The following is a 21,559-nucleotide window of genomic DNA, read 5'->3' on the forward strand; positions in this document are numbered from 1 at the left end:
TGTTGGAAACTGGCAAAAATATTGGCAATTGAAGTCAAATGGCCACAGGGCACTGCAAGTGGCTACAAAGGTAAATTGGTTACCAAGTGCCCAAAATGTAGTCACAAGACCACAGGTTTTTTTTGGGGGGGGGGGGGTCGCCTGACATTTTACAATGGTCAGAAGTGCTTTATGGGCCATAAGGTGTCCATTCTGATCCCATCATAATTTTGACCTATCATTAATGGTCAGTCATAAATCAAGGATTTCCTGTAAAGTTTTAATTCAAAACAGTATTTCACTCCCTTATATACTTTAACATAATTTCCTTTTGTTATACCTTTTAAATGAGAAACCTGCAAACAAAAAGCTGAAGGATAGTCCTTTAAAAAGCAAAGAAATAAAAAGTATGGAATCTGTAGAACTAGAAAATTATACAAGAGGAATAAATCACAAGCCCCTTGAGTATGTACAAGACTTTCAAAAATATTTACAGAACACTTGAGTAGGAAAATAAAATGCCAAGTTATTAAAATACTAATTAAAAGAAGCAAAATGTGAGCCTGCTTTGTGTTGCAACAATTGTTAAAGGATGGAAAGATGCAAACAGCTTTTTAGCTTCTATGATGTAGTAGATAAATGTTTATTAGGGATAGATTTTAAAAGTGATGCTAAGAATGCAGTAAGAATGGTTAATATGAAAAACCAAGTACATAAATAAATACATTTAGAGTTGAATGAAAGCCAGAATTGAAGAAGGGGGAGCAAACAAGCTAAGTTGGGATCCTCCAATTAGATGAATTTTTCTCCTGGCATGAAAGAAATAGATATTCCACCCCAATAGAAGCTTCAAGTAAAATGTAAAATCCAAGTAAATCAAAAGTACAGTATGTTGCAAGCACTTTAAAAAAGGTAATTTGAAAACTTGATATGACTGGCTTTTAAGGAAATTACAGATACGGATTGGAAAGTAATCTATTTTACATTTTTAAATGTCATATTTGGTCTACAAATGCATGATTTATATAGTAAGAAACTTTATATATAAAACATGACATTTATTGGATGAGAGGGGATTCTGTAAGATTTTTAAACTATGTGCAATGATTCTTGCATAGTGTACTCAGGTATATTTTTATACCTCTCCAGGGTCATCTTCTCAGCCCAGCCTCCATTCCTCTTCATAGCCTCTCCAAATTCAGTATTATTGGAACTACAGCTTGTTAGAAACAATTAGGCTTCGAATACAAATTACTACCGCTTTACAGAAATATAGGTCAGCATGTTGTTGTAAGGCTTTTTATTAATATTTTCTACCACAATCGAGTTTTTCTAAATACATGTACAAACACAGTAACTTCGAAAAAGGGAGGTATAAAAGTCATTTTCACTAGTCCAGTCATATGCAAACATACTATGAAGAGATTGTGAAAGAAAATAAATTAATGCTTTGTGAACTTCCCTGCTCTGTTAAATATGTTTTCTTCTACTCAAATAAAAAAAATTATACCACCAGCATTTGAAGCGGCAAAAAGCCTCATGTCTGTGGCCATAGGATTGCCACAAAGCAAAAGAGGTGATTTTATGGACTCCTTTGGAAAAAGGATCATGTGTTTTTGGTTCGCTGTGGAATTAAATTTGAACCTGGGCAATAGTGAGGTCTTGATTTTTTCCCCTCCTTCTCAAACAAGGAATTCCCTCCAGTCAGGAATCTTCCTCTTATTTGAGCCTCAAAAGCAAAGCAGTTCTGCTGTGGACGGTTACAACATTAAGATCTTGAAGAAGATGGGAGAAGGGCATGATATGACTCCTCTATGGTGGCCTTTATTTATTCATTCATTTATTAAATTTATGCCACTCATCTTACTAACAAGAACTCCTCTAGGCATCTCATAATTACCTGTTTTTTTCATCCTGCCTTTATTGGTTTTTTTATAAAGCAGCGAAGATACCTAATAGTCCTTCCTCCTCCTCTTTTCCTCGTAGTAACAACCCTGTTAAGTGAGCTGGATTTCCATGCCAGGACTGAATGAGAGTGACTGGCCCAAAGTCACCCAGCTGCCTTTCAGGTCGAAGGCAGGACTGGAATTCTCTCTCCTGAGCCTGGAGCCTTCATCACTAAACCAAACTAGCTCTCAATTATTTTCAAGGTTATCTGTCCCCAAACCATTGCAAACCTTGAAAATGTGACCCTGAAACAGAACTCATCTCGGAACAAGCCACAAACACACCCCAACACAAAGCCATTGAGTTAGTGTTATTTATGCCTTTGTTGGATACTCTGCCTCAATAAGTCCTACGGGATTGGGCGGCATATAAATTTATTAAAAGTTAAAGTTAACATGTTCAACAAACGATAGCTTAAAGCTGCATGAATCCATCCGACAGTGAAGTGGCAGCCTTGAACTTGTATGCAGACCCCAATGCTTGTTCCGAGATGGACTCGTCTTGGCAACTTTTAAGACTCCCTGGAGTTGAAGTCCACAAGTCTTAAAGTTGACAAGGTTGGAGACCCCTGCTCCAGGCAACTCATTTAGGGCTTGCTGGGAAAACCCTGCCTCCCCCCTCCCCCCAACAGGAACAAAATTCCTGTGCAGACACTGCAGATATTTGTGGATAGTCACTATGTTGCCCAATTTGGCCACAGGGATCAAGGTGTAAGATGCTCCCACCTAGAGCAGACTGGTTTTCAGATCACAGATAAGGTAGGGCTTGGAGAAGATCACAACCCTTGTGTGTTAGCCAGCTGTCCTGCCTTTCCCTCAACTAAACAATTTATTAGGCACCGCTACTGAGCAAACCTCAACTACAGGGATTGTACACAGCAAATATTTGGACTATATATTTGAAAATCCCAACCTATATTACAAAATAAGCCATGCACTACCAAAATAAGTGGAAAAGGAAAATTTTAAAGCTTATTTAATCAACTCTTCAGCTGATTATCAGTATATGGATATTTGTTACCCTGCTGAAAAAAAGCTGTCAACCGAACAACTAATTTAAGGCTTTCAACAATTTCATAAAGATAATTTGGTGAAGTATCTAAATTTGCACATTATCTAAGGTTTGTTCACACTTTCTTTGATGCACACTTGCCTTGCAGAAATCATTTTGAAAGAGGCACCTCTTCCTGGGCAAGATAAACTGGAGACTGAGGAGAATGTCTGTAAATTCTTACCTTAAAAACAATTTATATTTTGAAAAAAGTATTGCCCAATCATCATGCCCAGAAAAGATTAAAATAATTTAATAAATGATTCAGTCCTAATTGTAGTGACAATAATTTGAGGAAGTTTCCCTATTCCTTTCATTTATCAAAAAACCCGACAAGAAAATACATTAACACTTAATTTAAAACAAATACTTAACATAAATGTTCAATTTCTGGCATCAAACAGAGGGATAAGTCTACTGAAAAATGATGTCAAAAACGAGAGATGATATAAAGTTTAGAGCAGATTCGTCTCCATTCTATTCTCCACCTGTTCAAGGGAAGCCCACCCAGTTTATCTATTGTCCGGCTCCATCTGAATGTGCTGCAGAAGTTTCTGTGCCCAGCGGCTGCGCACTGTCTGTGAAGTTGTGGGCATGCTCAAGAAACAAATCTTTCAGTACACTCAGCTCCTTCGTAAGGAGCTTGATTTTGGCCTCCAAGCGTTCATTTTCTTCTTTCAGTTGGTTTACCCTCTGGAGAGTGTCCTGAGCTTTCTGCTTACTTTTCAAGCGGCTCTTTTTCACCGCCATGTTATTACGCTCCCTGCGCTGCCGGTATTCATCACTGTTTCTATCGACAAGGGAATTCTTTTTGCTCTGCTTGCTGGGGGGTGTAGCTTTGCCCCCACCTCCAGGACTAACGGGCACCAGCTGAGGAACTTGCTGCAACCCACTGGTGTGCGCTTGGGTATAGATGACACTTACTCCATTGGTTTCTGCAACTGTGTTCTGTTGTGATGTCTTGCTCATTTGGACAAGCTCTCCTGTAGACCCAGTGTGAGTTATAAGAAAAGATATATTCTATAATTTCAAGGTATTTCTGGAGCGGCCTTCCACAGGCTGTCACGCGGAATCTAGAAAGAAAAATATAGATTTGTTTTGTTTTTCTATCAAAATGTACAATGCGACATCCCCTCGATATGGTTTTCCATCAACATCTACAGTGGATGCCTGCCCTGACAAAAGTCATAGGTGTTGCTTGCTGCAAGTATATCTTTTACATTACATAAAGGTTCCCCTCACACATATGTGCTAGTCGTTCCCTACTTTAGGGGGCGATGCTCATCTCCGTTTCAAAGCCGAAGAGCCAGTGCTGTCCAAAGATGTCTCCATGGTCATGTGGCTGGCATGACTGAACGGCAAAGGCGCACAGAGTGCTATTACCTTCCCACCAAAATGGTCCCTATTTTTCTACTTGCATTTTTACATGTTTCGAACTGCTAGGTTGGCAGGAGCGGGGACAAGTAAGGGGAACTCACTCCGTTACGCGGCACTAGGGATTCAAACCGCCAAACTGCCGACCTTCTGATCAACAAGCTCAGCGCCTTAGCCACTGAACCACCGCATCCCTGATTTACATTACGTACCGTACCACATTTGGATTGTAATTCATTTACAGTTGTACCAACCGTATCTCAAATTACATGCCGCCAGATATAAGATGAACATTTTGCCCAATAAGGGCCTAGCATTAATTCATTGTATTATTATACATGCGGTATTGCTGAAACCAGCATTAGCTTAAACTGTGACTCAATCGTTGGTTGCATGCCAGCATAAGATGAATACCACCATCCATTCCAATGCAAAATTATTACCACTCATGCTAGGCTACCATCTTAAGTGGGTCTGTGGGTGGGCACAAGATAAATCAAGGCTAAGGCTTCAATGGTTTTAAGTTAAAAGTCGCTGCAGGAGGATTAGAAGGCAGCACAGCGAAATGAAATGCCCGATGAACTTTTTGATGCTCTGTTGCTTCTGTTAAATACTTCCAATGTCAATATAAATAGTAGAGGGGACAGTGGACATCCTTGTCTTGTGCCTTTTATATTGAAATTCTCTGTCATGTCCCCATTTACAATCACCTTTGTCATATTGCCCTGACCATATTAGTAAATCTTTCACCAAAGTCCATATTTTTAGTTGTAATGTCATAAATTGCCAATTTACATTATCAAATGTTTTCTGGGCATCTAAAAAGATCAACACCATTTGTTTTTCAGGGTGTGCTTCATAGTACTCCAGCATATTCAGGATGATTCTCATATTGTTTTTAATTTGTCTTTGGTAAGAATCCATTCTGATCTGAATGTTACTATTATTGAGGCAAATTATTGGGGATGGTCTGTTGCTTCTAATGGGTAGTAAAATTATGGCAATTCAAACAGGTTTTCACTCTTGAGCATTTTCTTTTATTTAAGCATTATTCCAATTTTCTGTTCTTCATAGAAACTACTTACACAGTTTCTAATCATTATACAAAAATGGATATAATTAAATTTTTGGATTTAAGAATTATAATGTGAGTTAGAAATAGGCCTTTAGATCCTCTGTAGAGATGGAGCATCTCAGACCATCCAGGTCAAGATTACATTCAATGTCTATTTCCCACATCATAAAAAAAATATTATGCACGCTTTTAATATGATCCAATCAGATTCTTCCTTCTTACAAAATAGGGTGCAACTGGAATCAGTGCTGTTCTTAGATCTCATCTATCGCCCATATCTATGCCTTTTGGAATTTATTTTTAAAATATTATTCTGTCAAAAGTCCCAATATTTTTATTACATTATTGCTCAAACTGAGAAAGACTGTATCCCTCCCCCCAAATGAATAAACTTCAAAAATGTTAAGATCTGTTAACCACCTATTATTGAACTCCATAAGCTGGGTAATTAGCAACAGAGATTAAGAGGCTCATCTTCACTCACAATAAGGTTTTAATTTACCTTTCTGAAGTGAAAAAATCAGTATGGAGCGTGATATTCTTCTATAAATGCACATATTTTGGCCTCCAGATGCAAGCATGTTCAAAAATCATACCTAAAGCATTTTTCCTGCATTCCATCTTAGTTTGCTTAAATTATTTTAATTCATTATATTTTGACAGCTATACAGTTGTACAGTGAAAATTATTTTCCTATTGAAAACTGAAACTTTATCTCCAGGAAATGAACTCTTAAAATGTAAATGCTCTAATTACAAGTGGTCATGTTAGCCGCTTGATCTCATTACTGCTCCCCTCTTAAGCAACCTCTCAGCAACATGCCGGGATGCTTTCAGCCATCACAAAGGGATCCCTAGTTGATGACTGTGTAGTTTCCAATTTCCCAACCTTCTCTTGGCAAGGGTGCTGTCTAACTTCTGCTCTATTTTAAAGATCTTCAACAAATTCTTTCCAGCTGGAATGTAATGGAGGAATGAGTGCGGGGGGGGGGGGTATGGAGGAGGAGAGCAAGAACAAGGCTATTTGGCCTTCTAAAATATGAATATAAAGAATTTTGCCCCCCCTCTTTCCAAGTGGCCTCAGTTCAATATGCATCCAAAATGGGTCCAGTCCTATTTCACTAACAGATAAGAGATGCTGTTCAGGCAAGAGCCATCTAAACGTCAAGTGTCTAAGAATTAATTCCTCTAAAACACAGAATATGACGCAATGTTTAAGGCAGTGTTTTTCAACCTTTTTGTGCAAAGGCACACTTTTTTCATGAATAAAATCACGAGGCGCACCACCATTAGAAAATGTTAAAAAAAAATAACTCTGTGCCTATATTGACTATATATAAAGTAATTTTCCCACGGCACACCTTACACTATGTCACGGCACACTAGTGTGCCGCGGCACAGTGTTTGAAAAACACTGGTTTAAGGACTTGGGGTGGGGTAGAATGAAACACACACACCTCCCTATGCTTAGACATACTGTTTTTTTTAGCAAGGAACAATCCGTATTCCAGTGGTTTATTTGTTTATTTAGCTTATATATCCATTGCTGATACCGAATAGCATTCGCAGCTTAAACAAAGCCTTAAAAACCAATATAGAAACAAATACAAACAAGGCCACTTTGTATGTAATATAATGGTTTTGGTGGCTCCCTATTTCATGGGGTCCCCAAGTCTGCTGACAGGACTAAGTTTTAAGAAACTTACAGAAAATCAATAGGGCCCATCTCACCTGGAAAGGTTGGGGGGGGGGGCGATGCTAGCAGACATGTACCTCACCTGACCAGATGGGATAGGCAGATGAAACTGGGGAGAGGTGGTCCTTCAAGTAATTCGGCGCCATGCCATGTACTAGGTAGGAGTTTAAAGGTGAAAAACGGTGCCTTGAATTGAATTTGGAAGGAAACTGGCAACTAATGCAGCTCATGAAGCAAGGGTATAAAGGGGCAGTTCTGGAGTACCGAATCTAGAAGGAGACCCAAATTGAGCACATGGTCTGTTTGGGACAATGCAGGCCCATCCAGCACCAAAGATGATAAACTCCAAAATCTGGAAGGCTACAAAACCCAAAACAACTAAATATTGCCAGGATTCTGCAGAAGCAGGTTGTGCCCCCATCCACAGCCTCCAGACATCAGCACCACTGCTTAGTTTATTTGGAACAAAGATACACAATTGGGTATCATCAGCATTATACCTTCCCCTACAGGGATAGATGACCTCACCCAACCCCTTCTTATAAGATCATCCTTCAAACAGGATTTGGATAGCATAGCAAACCCTGCAGAACCTCACATAGTAGGGGCCGAATCCGGCAATTCTCATTCCTGTCTGGAATCAGCTGCACAGGGAGAAAACCAGCACGAATAAAGTCCCACTTACTCCCAAGGCACAGAGCCTATCCAGAAGTAGACTATGGTTGATCACATCAATGGCTGCCAGGATGCACTCCCCCCCCCCCGGCCCCCGAGATCACACAAAAGGGCAACCAATACTGCTATAGTTTCAAGCCTGGATCCTAACTGAAAGGACTGCAATCTCCATTTAATCCAACTACTAATAACTGCTAATTAAGGAGGTGATCTAGTGACTAGAAAGGAAAATGAAGACATTAAAGCTAACTGTTAGGACAGGAGTCTCCAACCCCTTGTCTAATGGGTCAGAACCGAGCCACCCAAGCAGTGAGTGAGCGTGTGAAGCTTCATTTGTGTAAGCAACCATCCCCCCTGCTCCGGCTTTCAATCCGCGGAGCCAGAAAGGTTGGGGACCGCTGTTTTAAAGGACAAGAGACATAAAAGCTTGTATTCCTTTGGCTAATGCTCAAGTGTTGCCCAAATATGGGCAGAATGTTTCCACGGCAACTTTAACTGTACAGGTAAGTCCTTGAGTTATAGTCACTTCTTCAGGGTCGGTTCAAAGTTGCAGCAGCACCAAGATAGAGGGATTTAGAGGGTCCTTGGGGTTTTCTTCATTGCAGCACCCTTAGGTCTTATAACTGTGGTCAGGGTGCCCAGCTGGTGATTCTGACATTGCAGAAAACATGGCGACATTGCCATTGCTGATCTTCTGTCTTCTCTGCTGCCTATTCACAAGCAAAGTCAGTGGGGAAGTTGGCATGAAGTGCAGGTTGCACCCATTTCTGTTTCAACAGCTGCGCTTCCTAAGCCTACGTGAGGCTTGGCTGCTCCCACCTGATCTCCACCCCTTGGTGCCTCCCTGTAGCACATGCTTGCCCCTCCCCCAACACATCTGTTGGTTAACTCTCTATAATATGAGCCCTTAAGCACATTGATACTGCTTGATATTTCAGGTCAGATTAGATTCCTGCACTTGAAATTGTGGTTCACCGACAAAACCGCGCCCGACTAAACCGTGTCGCTGACGTCATCAACAGGGCGACAACAGCGCGGAGACAGAAGCACGCTGTAAACCCTAAACCTAAACTTAACCCCTAAACCTAACCCCCCTAAACCTAATCCTAAACCTAACCCTTAACCTAACCCTAACCCTAAACCTAACCCTAACCCTTAACCTAACCCTAAAGCTAACCCTAAAGCTAACCCTTACCTTAAGTTGAATCGGCTTTCTTTCAACACGCTATTTAAAGCGCCCTTCTTTCTCCGCGCTGGCTGTTGTCGCCCTGTTGATGATGTCAGCGACGCGGATTAGTTGGGCGCGGTTTTGTCGTTTGCCCTTTTGACGGGTCACGGAAATTGTTGTAGTTTCTACAAATTTGCAGCTAGCAGAATCTGTTATACATTCCGCCACACTGGGTTCAAAATTACAGACGCTAGTCCACGGCTGTCAAACACGCAGTTCACAGGCTGGAACCTGCCTGCCATAGGTCACAGAGTGCCATCCTGGATATGGCAAGGGGCCAGCCCACTGCCCTGGCCATGCCCATCCAATCGACCGCAATGACCAGGCCACACACATTCTCCCCCCAAGGGCAAACAAAATCCCGACATGGCCCACAACAGAATTGAGTTTGACACCCCTGCTCTAGCCACTTGTTTTTTTAGTAAATATACCAAAACAAAAAGCAATTTGGTCAAGTTATACTTTTCTCAATCTCTGACATTGGCCTTATTAGCCAGTCTCAAAGTTATTGATATTGAGCTTTGATCATTTTGATACCAAAACTGATCAGGAATTGAGCTATGAGACTTTATGCAATTGTGGGAAGCAGGCTAACTTTATTGTAGATACCTGGAGACAAAAATGTGCAAACAAGGTTGTACTTGGTGAATTTCAAATTACCGTATTTTCACGACTATAAGCCGCACTGAAAATCCTAAAATTTGATCCAAAACCGGCAGTGCGGCTTATAACCCGGTGCGCTTTATATGTGGAAAAAGATCTCCCAGCTGCTTTCGCGGTTTCCTGGAGCGGCAAGAACCTTCGCGCTCTTCTCCGCTCCTCGCAAGTGCAATAGATGTCCAGAAGCGGCTTTTGGGGCTAATGGGGAATGGATTTCCAGCTCGATAGCCCCTGCCGCTTCTGGACGTCTATTGCAGTTATGAGGAGCCGAGGAGAGTGCGGAGAAGAGCGCGGAGGTTCTTGGCGCTCCAGGAAGCCGCGAAAGCAGTTGGGAGAGGCGCACGGCTTGGTTTCTCCTCCCTGGACGTCGCAGCAGCAGCCCCAAACTCACCGATCTCAGTGTTTTTCGCATCGGGGTGTGCTGCAAGAGCATGCCCCGATGCGAAAAACACAGAGTTCGGTGCGCTTGGGGCTGCTGCTGTGACGTCCAGGGAGGAGAAACCAAGCCGTGCGCCTCTCCCAACTGCTTTCGCGGCTTCCTGGAGCGCCAAGAACCTCCGCGCTCTTCTCCGCACTCTCCTCGGCTCCTCACAACTGCAATAGACGTCCAGAAGCGGCAGGGGCTATCGAGCTGGAAATCTAATCCCCATTAGCCCCAAAAGCCGCTTCTGGACATCTATTGCAGTCGTGAGGAGCAGAAAAGAGCGTGGAGGTTCTTGGCGCTCCAGGAAGCCGGGAAAGCAGTTGGGAGAGGCGCACGGCTTGGTTTCTCCTCCCTGGACGTCGCAGCAGCAGCCCCAAGCGCACCGAACTCTGTGTTTTTCGCATCGGGGCATGCTCTTGCAGCACACCCGATGAGAAAAACACTGAGATCGGTGAGTTTGGGGCTGCTGCTGCGACGTCCAGGGAGGAGAAACCAAGCCGTGCGCCTCTCCCAACTGCTTTCCCGGCTTCCTGGAGCGCCAAGAACCTCCGCGCTCTTCTCCGCTCCTCCTCGCGACTGCAACAGATGTCCAGAAGCGTCGGGAAATGTGCGGCTTATAACCCGGTGCGCTTTATATGTGGAAAAAGTTTGAAAAATTAACGTTGATTGATACTGCGGCTTATAATCCGGTGCGGCTTTTGGTCGTGAAAATACGGTACTGGTATTTTGCTGGTATTTTTGAAGTACATATTTTCTTTGTCATTGAGCAGCAATCCCCAAACATTCTGGCTCCATGGACCACAGATGCGCCAATGGGTGGACACGGCGAGGAAGGAGGGGATGGTTTTGTGTGCTCAAATGGAACTATGCACCCATTGCTTGTGCCACTGGCTACTGGGCAGCGGACTGGAGGTCAGGGACCCCTGCCCTATACACTTTGGGCAAATGGTTATCCAATCTCTTCTTGAAAACCTCCAGTGACGGAGTACTGCCACTTCTGGAGGCAAGCTATTCTACTGATTATTCTTACTGTCAGAAAACTTCTCATTACTTCTAGGTTGGATGCTTTCCTCCATTTAGTTGTGGCTCCATTGAGAACTCCAAATTGAGTGAAGCTACTCAACCATTTACAAATCCATCTGGTGGTGATGCTGTCTATCCCACATTTTTCTATCATACCAAAAAGGGGGCTGTGGCTTCTCAAAGGCCTGTAAATTCTTGTGAAATAGTCATAGATGCATGTGAAATAGACAAAGAACAGAAGAGTAGCTAGTTTGAACTCTACACATGTGGGTATAGTTGTGCATGCCTGACACACATTCATGAATTTATTCCTGAAGACGGCATAACATAGCCCACAGAACCAGTAGGAAGAACATGAAAGATAAAGCATTCTTTAAGGCAATGTTATAAAAAAGCTGTTCTAGGTTTATCCATCTTGCAAGACCAAAATGCAGATTTAAAGAGACTATGGCATTTTAAAGAAAGAGGCAGAGGGAAAAAACTTCTCTCATCACACATACCTCTGCTTTCAGATATGCTGTAATGTCACTTCCCAAGTTCTAGTCAGAACACATTTAGTGGGACCAGGTTAGGGAAGGCTGGATGTGATTTTAAGGTCTGCAAATAATTAACCAAGCTATGCCTGGATGGAAAATTTAACTTGAGGAAACGTTTGTAGGATACTACTGAAATAGTCCAGGTACAAAAAGTACATTGCTTGTGGAAAACACAGAACCACTAAAGAGCCCTTTTTTCATATTCATCAAGTATTCTGAAAAAGACCCACAGTTCCTTTATTAAAAGCACATATGTGCTTTGCTTCTAATCATGATCAAAGCAAGCTGAACCATTGTATCCACTAAATCAGGGGTGTCAAACTCAAGGCCCACAGGCCGCATCCAGGCCGCAAGGTGCTTAGATGTGGCCCATGGGGCTGCCCTGGAAACAGCAAAGGACTGGCCCACGGTGCCTCTATGTGGCCTTCCCGAGGTGCATTTTGGCACGCTAACCCCCTGCACACCTCTGCCAGAAAGCCAGCGCTCAGGAGGCCACTTATAGCCCTCCTGCATCCAGTTTTCGTTGGCAGAGGGCTGCAGGAGGCCATCGCAGCTGAAAACAAAGCTTCAATGAGTGACATCAAGCTGGTTATGCCCACCCTGACCACATCCACTCCTGGCCCCCCCAAGGTCAAACACAACCCTGATGCCCCTCAATGAAATTGAGTTGACACTCCTGCACTAAATAATCAGGCCATCTAGCCTACATCTAATTAGCTGTATAATTTGGAGGGCTATGAGTAACTCCCCAATTTCAGAACATTCTATTCTTCTCACTGAAACATGTCATTCTAGGGGCAATTTGGCAGGTTCAAAAAGTAAATCCTACAAGCCAGAAGCAATTTAGGGTACCTTACATATAGTGCTCTGCCCCAAATCTGTTTGAGAAACATTGCATTAGTTTTGTTAAGTTGGCAAAGCCGATAAGAGAGACACTAAATTAAAAAGCAAGTGAAACCTAACTGGGTAGAGTCCCTAAAACCTGGAAGGCACCTTTTATTCCACAAGCATAAAGTCACAAGTTCAGGAAACAGAAATTCATCTTCCTCGGTGTTTATGATCCTTTTTCAGAAGAGCTAAATTTAATCTCGTGCAAATTATATATAGAATGGTTATCATGCTGAAATAAAGTGCTTTGTCACCCTACCCTCCTGTAAACCTTTGACAGAATGCAGACACAGCTTCTTTTCACTCCACTAATTTGTTTTATCTTTATATCAATCTAATAGTAAGCAATTTTGTACACTCGATATCTTAATATACCTGTTGCCTTGATCATGACTTTTCATATACAACTACTTGTAATATATTTTAAAACACAGTAAGTAACGTACATAAACTTCCAACCTAAATCTTAAGAAAGTCTAAGTAAACTTTCTGTGGTACTCATAGCCTACCGTCCAGTAACCTCTTTATTCTTCGTTTTCTCTAAAATATTCAATATTTTAAAATATTCAATACAACATGTTTAAAAAGTCCATTTCTATAAATACTTCATACAACTTTTACAGGTTTGTATAGCTAGGCATGCATCTCTTTACCTGAAGGTTTTATTCAGAGTTTTTTCCCTAAAGCTATGCATTTTAGTAATCAGCTTGGTAGGTTGCTTTTCTGTACTAACAATAGGAAATAAAACACTCCTCTAAATGCTTTTAATGGAGAAGGTATGCAAATTTGGTCATAGCCTAAGTCCATATGGCAATAGCCATCTTCTTACACCTACTACCAAACACAAAACAAGGAGTGATAAAAGCTACCTGCATTGTTTCCAGTTGTAAGAAACAATGCACAGCACAAAAACACCTGAATGCCCAAACATATTATGTCAGGCCCCAAAAGCCTTATTCTACATAAGATTAGCTCCCTTTCAGCTGTTAAAAACCTGTTAAAATGTTTAAAATGATGCAATGTTGTTATCTGTGTCTTTTGTTACTTCATTTGAAGCTTATCAAGCAACTTACATACCTTCATCTTTCTGTCCCTCACTGAAAACAGGTGGGAAATCTTATCTTTATGATTTGCTACTAAATTTCATCAGCACCATCTGAGGAAATTATAAGGAACCATGGGGTTACGTTACCATCTTTGCCTTACAACGCAAAGTCCTTATTATAGTAAAGAGGCAACTATTGTGTCTGCACACATTTCCAGCTGAGGACCACTACCAGGAGAATAGTCTGACCCCTGAGAATATACAAGGCAACAACTTCATTATAATCAATGACACCAATACCTTTCCCCTAGGTTTTTTTAAATTACTAATTTTAAAATGATACACAATGAAAAATAGGTAATACCATATCATGGGAAATAGATTAAATTATTGCATCAGTTTTCCACAGCAGTTTTTGAAAGTATTGTTTAGAACTTAAGATCTAAAGGGATAATCAGAATTTTTTTGAGAATCTATTAAAACATTTAAAGCAAGTTTCCAAATTGAACTCAACTCCTGGGACTTCATGAGCTTATTTCCTTGGCAACAGCACAGAAGTGGTTTATCATCACTGCCTTCCTTCTGGGATGTTGACTTCTCCATCTAGTCTACCACCTTGGGATTTCCCATGGCCTCCCATTCAAAAATGGGCAGGCATGACCTTGCTTACCTTCTGAGCTTGCAATAATTTCGTTTTACAAACCATAATATTGTAGCTATCCTGAGTTACTTTAAGAGCGCCAAGAGAAAATGCTTCGGTTGGAAGGGGCATTAAGGCTAACCTTTTTAGCATCAAAATCCAAGTTACCGTATCCCAGATGGAAACTGTATCTTGGAACACATGCTACTGTTTTTGGAAACAATCTGTTTGGCTCAGATTCCTCAGCTCAAACTGAGGAATTACAATACATGTGAAACAGCTTAAATTCCAATGTGTCTTCACTCTGAATATTTTCATTGCTGATATTTCTAATGCAAGCACCGAAATTCTTTAGAACCAGTAGTCTTCTATATAGTTATGCTCCTAAAAATACATATCCCTTGAACGTGAGCAATCAGATAAATCACATTTTAATGTAATTTAACTTATGAGGCATCTCACAAAGGCACAATCACTAAACAAACCATCGCAATAAAGGAAATAAAACAGTCCTGTTTAAAGGTTTCCATGCTTAGCTCTTAATATTATGCATTGCCCCTTCTAGCATCAATAATGGATTGGAGTTTTTCATGACAATTGTGACTAAAGCCTTTTCCCCCCCTCACATAGTAAAACTTCCTTACTTCTTGTCAAAAAGCCTTCATGTCCTAAGTACTCTTTGGCTGTCCAGCATGGCCTGCATGTTTAAGATCTCCCAAATTGGCTTAATGGTGCTGAAGTCAGGAGATTGTGACGGCCACTCCGAAATTTCCACTTTGTTCTATTATAGCCACCCAAAGATCAACTTGGCCTAATGCTTTTGATCATGCTGGAAAGTCCAAGTTCTCTCCAGGTGCAGCTCCCAGGCTGATGAATGCAAATTTTCCTCCAGAACTTTATGCTAATATGCTGGATGTATGTTGCCATCAATGTTGATTTATTTCCCTGTGACGCTACAGCTCACACACACACACACAAAACAACAGAGCTCCACCTGCATGCTTCATAGTTCTAGTTACTCTCCAAATATGGTGTTTATGGTTATGACCATAAAATACTAATTTTGATCTGATCGCTCCAAATGATTTTGTTCCTGAAGTTTCTTTAGATGTTCTCGATATGTTCAAACATCTCCTTGTTGTCCTGCTGAAACTGTTATACTACTTTGCTTCAGAGAAGTATTTCAGTAAAACTTGCTTGATTTTTCTTTGTATCCCAACAAATTTTCCTGGCAATTGTGTCTGACATCCTTCTAGGTCTACCTGACCAGGGTTTGATATTAATACAATTCTACTTTTACACTTTCTGATCAGCGTTTGAACAGTACTTATTGGCATTTTCAAATATTTGGATATATTTTTATATCCTTTCCCCCAAGTTATAAAGTTGAAGTACTTTTGCTTCCAGATCCTTTGACAATTCTTTTGCTTTCACTATGCTTGAGTAACCAGCAGTCAGTGTAGCCCTGGGTGAAATGCACAAGAGTTTATCAAACAAACAGCTAAGAAACTCAGTGACTATACAAACACCAATTACAAACAAGGCACAGGTATAGATACCCACCCTTCACTGACATCTCAACCTGTGTGCACCTGGATTATCAATCCAACATCCTACAGTACCTAAACTTTTGAACAGTCCCATTTTATTCTTTTATACTATGGTTTAATTATTCTATGACTCCCAAAATTTGATTTGGCTGGAAGGGATCTTGGAAGTCTTTTAATCCAACTACCCCTTGCCCAAGTCTTTATTGCATCCCGGACAAATGCTTGTTCAATCTATTCTTGAACACCTCTAAAAACGAGTTATCATTCCTGTTTATTTATGAAATGATCCACCTCTTAGAAACTCTGCAAATGGTATGTAAACAGTGCAAGTGTGCATCCCGAAAGCTCTTCTGTTTTCTTTGATGGAAGCAGCCAGGGATAGGATAAGGATAGGAATAATAGGAATGGGAATAATAATAAAAAGAATGGGAATGGAATAGAAGAGTTGGAAGGGACCTTGGAGGTCCCCTGCTTAGGCAAGGAAACCCTGTATGGTTAATGACCGTTTCCTTAACTATTTCCCTTTCCAAGCAATCAGAACGAATAAAAACGCCGCACTCCAAACCTCCAACAATCCCAGCACAGGCTTATCCCGGAGCAACCGAAAAGGGGGGGGGGGGTCGAGTCCACCCCGGCTCCGCTTGATGCAGAGGGAGAAGACACCCCCGCCCCTCCGGAGAAGGGATCCCAACCTCCTCCCCTCCAGCCAGCCGGGCCTTTCCTCGCCTGCCCAAGCATGACTTCACCCCGGCAGGGCCGGGCCGCGGGTTGCTGCGAAGTTGCATCATCCAGCCAGGCGCACGCGCATGCGCACTTCCTCTTCCCTACCTGCCGGGACCCCTCCGGCCAAGGGAAGGGGGGCGGGGAGGACAGCTGTGGGAACAGCCCCGCCGCTCGCAGAGGGGGGAGGGGAGCACGCGAGGAGACCGCGACGGGCGGCTGAGGGGAGGTGGATCGCGAGGGCTGAAGGTAGCCGGAGTCCGGCGGCAATGGGTTCCGAGGGGGAGCTGGCCACAGCGCCCTAGGCCGGCTTCTCTCGCGCGGGGAACGGACGGGTAGGCCCAAGACTTCACCCCCACCCCACCCAGGGCCCCTTCGGGCGGACGCCCACATAAGGCTTTCCCGGCGGAGAGGATGAAGCGAGCCACTCACCTGGCCCGGGAGTAAGGCGCGGGCCTCACCAGTCCCGACTCGGCTCGCCGCCGCCGTCCTTTCTCCGGAGAGGCGGGAGCCAGAGGTTGCGAAATGTCCGCCAGCCAATCGCGAGGCGGATTACCTCAAGGCTGACGCAATCTCCCTGCCCCTCTGCGACTGACAGGAGCCCGGCCCAATCGCAGATCAGCTGCCCAGGAATGAGCCTTCCTAGCCGCCAGTGGGTGAATTAGGCGGGAGGGCTGAGCGAGATGGGGGCGGGGGCGTCCTTTGTGCTCCAGTGGGATTCCTCCCCCGCCCCGCCTCGGATGCCTCTACACGACCCCCCCCCCCGCCTGACACGAGTCAGGAAGTCCCCAAATCTCTGTTCACGCGTGTAATACGTGTGACGATACGGTGAAGAAATCTTCACGTGAGGACCCAATTGACACAACATGCAAAAGCTGGCTCCCAACGGGCTCCTAATTTAGGCTGCTCAAAGCTTGTAGAAATGGGAAGGCCTGAGGGAAAAAACAGAAAAATTGGGGGGGGGGGACTTTTTTTCTTCATTTTTTTATTTTTTTTCCCAAATGGCTTTTTTGGGGAGGGAGGGGGAATTGGAGAAAATTACCCCGCCCCCTTTTTTCATTTTTTTTTCCAGGCCTTTGAGCAGGGATGGAATCCAGCAGGTTCCAGAGGACCGGTAGCAGAAATTTTGAGTAGTTCGAAGAATTACCGGCAAATGCCACCTCTGACTGGCCCCCGAGTGGGGTGGGAATGAAGATTTTGCAGTATCCTTCCCCTGCCACGGCCACCAAGCCACGGCCACAGAACCGGTAGTAAAAAAAAATTGAATTTCACCACCGCATTCATCCATCCACCCACAGAACCATCCGTCACCTAGTCATGGTGTCAAAACAAACCTGCCATCTGTCAATCCTTGCCATGCAGCCAATGGAGCAAGCTGCAGTTTGGGAGACATTGACCTGTCCATCAAACCTGTTTGGACTGAAAAAGGAGGGTGCCCAAGCTTCTTGAAGAAGGCCTCCTGAACCCCAGGCGAAAGTCTTGGAAACGCTAAGAGCAGAGGTGAAATCCAGCAGGTTCTGGAGAACTGGTAGCGCAAATTTTGAGTACGGGCAAATACCACCTCTGGCTGGCCCCAGAGGCGTGAGAATGAAGATTTTGCAATATCCCTCCCCTGCCACGCCCAACAAGCCTCGCGTAACAAGCCACGCCCACAGAACCAGTGGTAAAATAATTTGCATTTCTCCACTGCCTGTGAGGCTCTTTAAACCTCTTTCCAATGATTACAGTTGTCGGGCTGACATGCTCTGAGGAAGATGAGAGCTGTGCCAGAGATTCAACTATGGAGGACGGGTCTCATCAGAGCAGGCAAGCCTGCAAAGCTTCATTTGCACAAATGGTGGACGTGTTCATGAGACCATTTCCCTCCACACCATTGCTGCCACTGCAGAACCGAAAATGCTGTGGACCACTGGTTTACTACATGCAATGTAAACTACACAAACCCATACCAGAACGATTGTTGTCGGGGTCAACAAGGACCAGGCTAGATAGACACAGGTGACAAATGGGCTACAGGATTCAGAATTATTGGCTGAGCAACTGGGGCCAGCAGCTGCAGGACTTCCTGGAAGAAAACATGTTTAAGATGGACTGCATGGTTTTTGCTTGGAACATTTGCCTGGTCTGCACCAACTCGTTGCCAAGCGGTTTAACAAACTACTGCAAGAAAGTGAAATTGAAGATTGGTTAACATCTGGCAAATGCTATCTGATAATGAAAGATCCAACAAAAGGGGAAGGGCCAGACAATTACTGGTCAATTACCTGCTTTCCAGCAACTTTCAAATTGCTAACTGGTACAACAGTTGATGGAGTCCAACAGCATCTAATTGAAAACAAGGTCTTTCCACTTGACAGAAAGGAAACTGCCCAAACACCAGAAGAAGTAAAGATCAGCCTGTTAGATGGGGCAAATGGAAGAGATATCTGTAATACCATCAAAAATCCACATCTGCCTTTCCCATGTCATTGGAAATAACTTTATATCAGACAAAAATGCCAAATCCAGTTTAAGCATCTGGCTGACTGTGACATATCTTAGTAAAAATTGGAATAGAACAACTGTGGCAAAAGAAAGCAAAGATAGTATCAGAAGTAATAGGTACCTTGATGCAATCCCAAAACAAATGGACTGCAAATGGAGTACAAACACTACTTGAAAACCATCGGCATTGACAAATTCACCCTCAATTGCAAAAAGCAGCTTTATCTGGAACAGCTGCATGCTGAGACGATACTTCTAATACCATCAAACATTAAGATCTGTTTATCTCTTATGACTCAGTGGATGGATAAAGGTGTCAAATCCAATCTGAAGATCTGGCTGACTGTGACAAACCATAATAGCTTATTATATTTATATAGTACTAAACTCCTAGCGACTCTGGGCTGAATTATGCAAAGTCTTATGTTTCCTGCGACTTTAATGGTGCTTTATTGAATAGGGCCCAGTGTTCAAATCTATTAAGATCTTTTTTTTATTTTGCTTATTCATTTAAAACATTTATATAACCACCCATCTTAAAAACAATCCATAAAACAATATAAACCAATATAAAAACTAACAGCAATAAAACTAAAAACAGAGGCCTGGGCTCTGGCTAGACCAAGACATGGACTGACAATCTCGTTTTCACCTATGTAGTATCTTATCTGAACTCGGCCTAATGGGCCAGAAAGTAAATCCCAAAAGAAACCTTTACCATCTCCTCAACATCTCCAATTTAGTTTTCCCTTTGGAAAGAAGCCAGCCACATTTCAGAGATGGGTGCTGACCCATTAGCAACCTTCAGATTCCCCATTTCCTCTTCTTAACAGGAAGGCTAAAGGGTAGGGAGGGCCTTGAGCCATGGCCAGTTGAAGAAATCCATGGGGAAGGGGATGGATGTCACGGCAAAGGAAACTATGCCCAGAGGATCTACAACTATGACCATGATTTTTCTAAAATACCAAATCTGTGTCTGTGTGCAATGGTTTCTTTATTCTGCTGCAGGTGGGCCTCTTGGACTTTGAAAGGCTCATGCTGGACAATGAGCTGAAACTTTGCACATTCCTGCAATTTTGCACCAGAGCTTGCATCTGACTCATTATGTCTCAAATCTCCACCCTTTAACCCTGTACAGCACCATCTTGGCAGGTTTTCTCCCACTACTTCCATTTTTTCCCCAGTTCTGGGCCTCAAAAGCTGAAAAATACAAGCTACCTCTACGCTATAGCCCGTGGCTGGAAGACAATTATAGCCTGATGTATCTTAAACTGACCATAACAATTAACTTTTAAGAATATTTAACAGAATGTTTAATCTCACAGGGATCTAGCTATATCCACTTCAAAACCCTACATCTCAGCCAGAAACTGAGCAACAATTATTATTTGGATAGACAGCTATGAAGAAGAGAAAGGAAGGGACCAAGTCCCAGACAATTTGTGTTTCTCACCCTTGTTCTTATTACTGTAGATGTAGCAGCCAATAAATCCCTTCTAAAATTCCCTAAAAGCTATGTAAAACTAGCAAGTGCCATCATATGCAAAAGCTCTCTTCCTGAAATTTGGCTGGCTTTATGTGTATACGATTATGTGCAAAACTCATACTTGAAGCCAATTTCTCACACTCTAGCAGTCCAGGATTTCTCTATGAAAGAATCTTGTCATGCATCCAGAAATTGGCATGAGGCATTCAATAAGAGTAGTAACTGTTGGGTAAGGTAGATGTAGAGAGTTGGGGAGATGACCTTGACAGAAATATGCAAGAATGATTGTATAAGCAGAGAGGGCTGAAACATTTTTTCAGTTCTAGGTAGCAAGATAAAATTTGGAGGAGGAGGAGGAGACAGCAATCAGATTTGCGAGATTCTGTTGTTATAGCCAATCTCAATCAAAAATTAGAGTTGATTTTCCAGTTTGGTCTATCAATGGGGCTGAGAGAAGATGAGTGGGAAAGAAAACAAATTGACTCCAAGTTGACAATGGAGTGAGAAAAGACTGAATTATCTCTCATTATTTATTCAAACTATATGCCAAATATATATTAAAGAAAATTGGAGCAGTAGATATTGGTAACCTGTGCTGATGACACTATCCTGATGACACTATCCTGATAGCCAAAAATACAAAGGTTCTATAAATGCTAATAATAAAAGTCAAGGAGCACAGTGAAAAAAATGCTACTAAAATTAACTCTAAAGACAACAACAGGAAGAACAACAGCCTTAGCAACGAAGATATCAAAATGGTGAATAGCTTCTGCCTTTGAGAATCAATCTTCAACTATAAAGGAAGAAGCAGTCAAGAAATACACCATACATTCTGTAGAGCAGCTAAGAAATCCTTGGAAAAATATTCAAATGCTGTGATATATGCGTACCTACAACAATCAGAATGGTGCGTGTTTCTCTTTGAAAGCAAATATTGGATTTTCATGAAGCAGAATAAGAAGATTGATGATGTTTGTGAACTTGGAGTTCACAAGAAGACTTCTGATAATATTGGAGAAGACTTCTGAGAATATTATGAACAACCAAAACAAAAACAAAACCCCCACAAATGTGTCA

At 42.5% G+C, this 21,559-nt stretch overlaps 1 protein-coding gene across 1 annotated transcript; it reads right to left on the minus strand.

Annotated features, from left to right (window-relative positions):
- Nucleotides 1-1,264: 1,264 nt before the first annotated feature.
- CEBPG (CCAAT enhancer binding protein gamma) lies at nt 1,265-17,029 on the minus strand. Its single transcript, XM_014072472.2, has 2 exons — nt 16,942-17,029; nt 1,265-4,049 (listed from the first exon to the last, which is right to left on the minus strand). The coding sequence occupies exon 2, from the start codon at nt 3,943-3,945 to the stop codon at nt 3,493-3,495; it is 453 nt and encodes a 150-aa protein (XP_013927947.1). The 5' UTR covers nt 3,946-4,049; nt 16,942-17,029; the 3' UTR covers nt 1,265-3,492.
- Between the last annotated feature and the right edge of the window lie 4,530 nt (nt 17,030-21,559).

The sequence above is a fragment of the Thamnophis sirtalis genome, unplaced genomic scaffold (genome assembly GCF_051295495.1).
Source record: "Thamnophis sirtalis isolate CommonGarterSnake01/CBP01778 unplaced genomic scaffold, rThaSir2_p1.2 scaffold_14, whole genome shotgun sequence".
Taxonomy (NCBI): domain Eukaryota; kingdom Metazoa; phylum Chordata; class Lepidosauria; order Squamata; family Natricidae; genus Thamnophis; species Thamnophis sirtalis.

Coding starts and splice junctions, on each gene's coding strand:
- CEBPG (XM_014072472.2), bottom strand. CDS start 3,945: ATGAGCAAGACATCACAACAGAACACAGTTGCAGAAACCAATGGAGTA.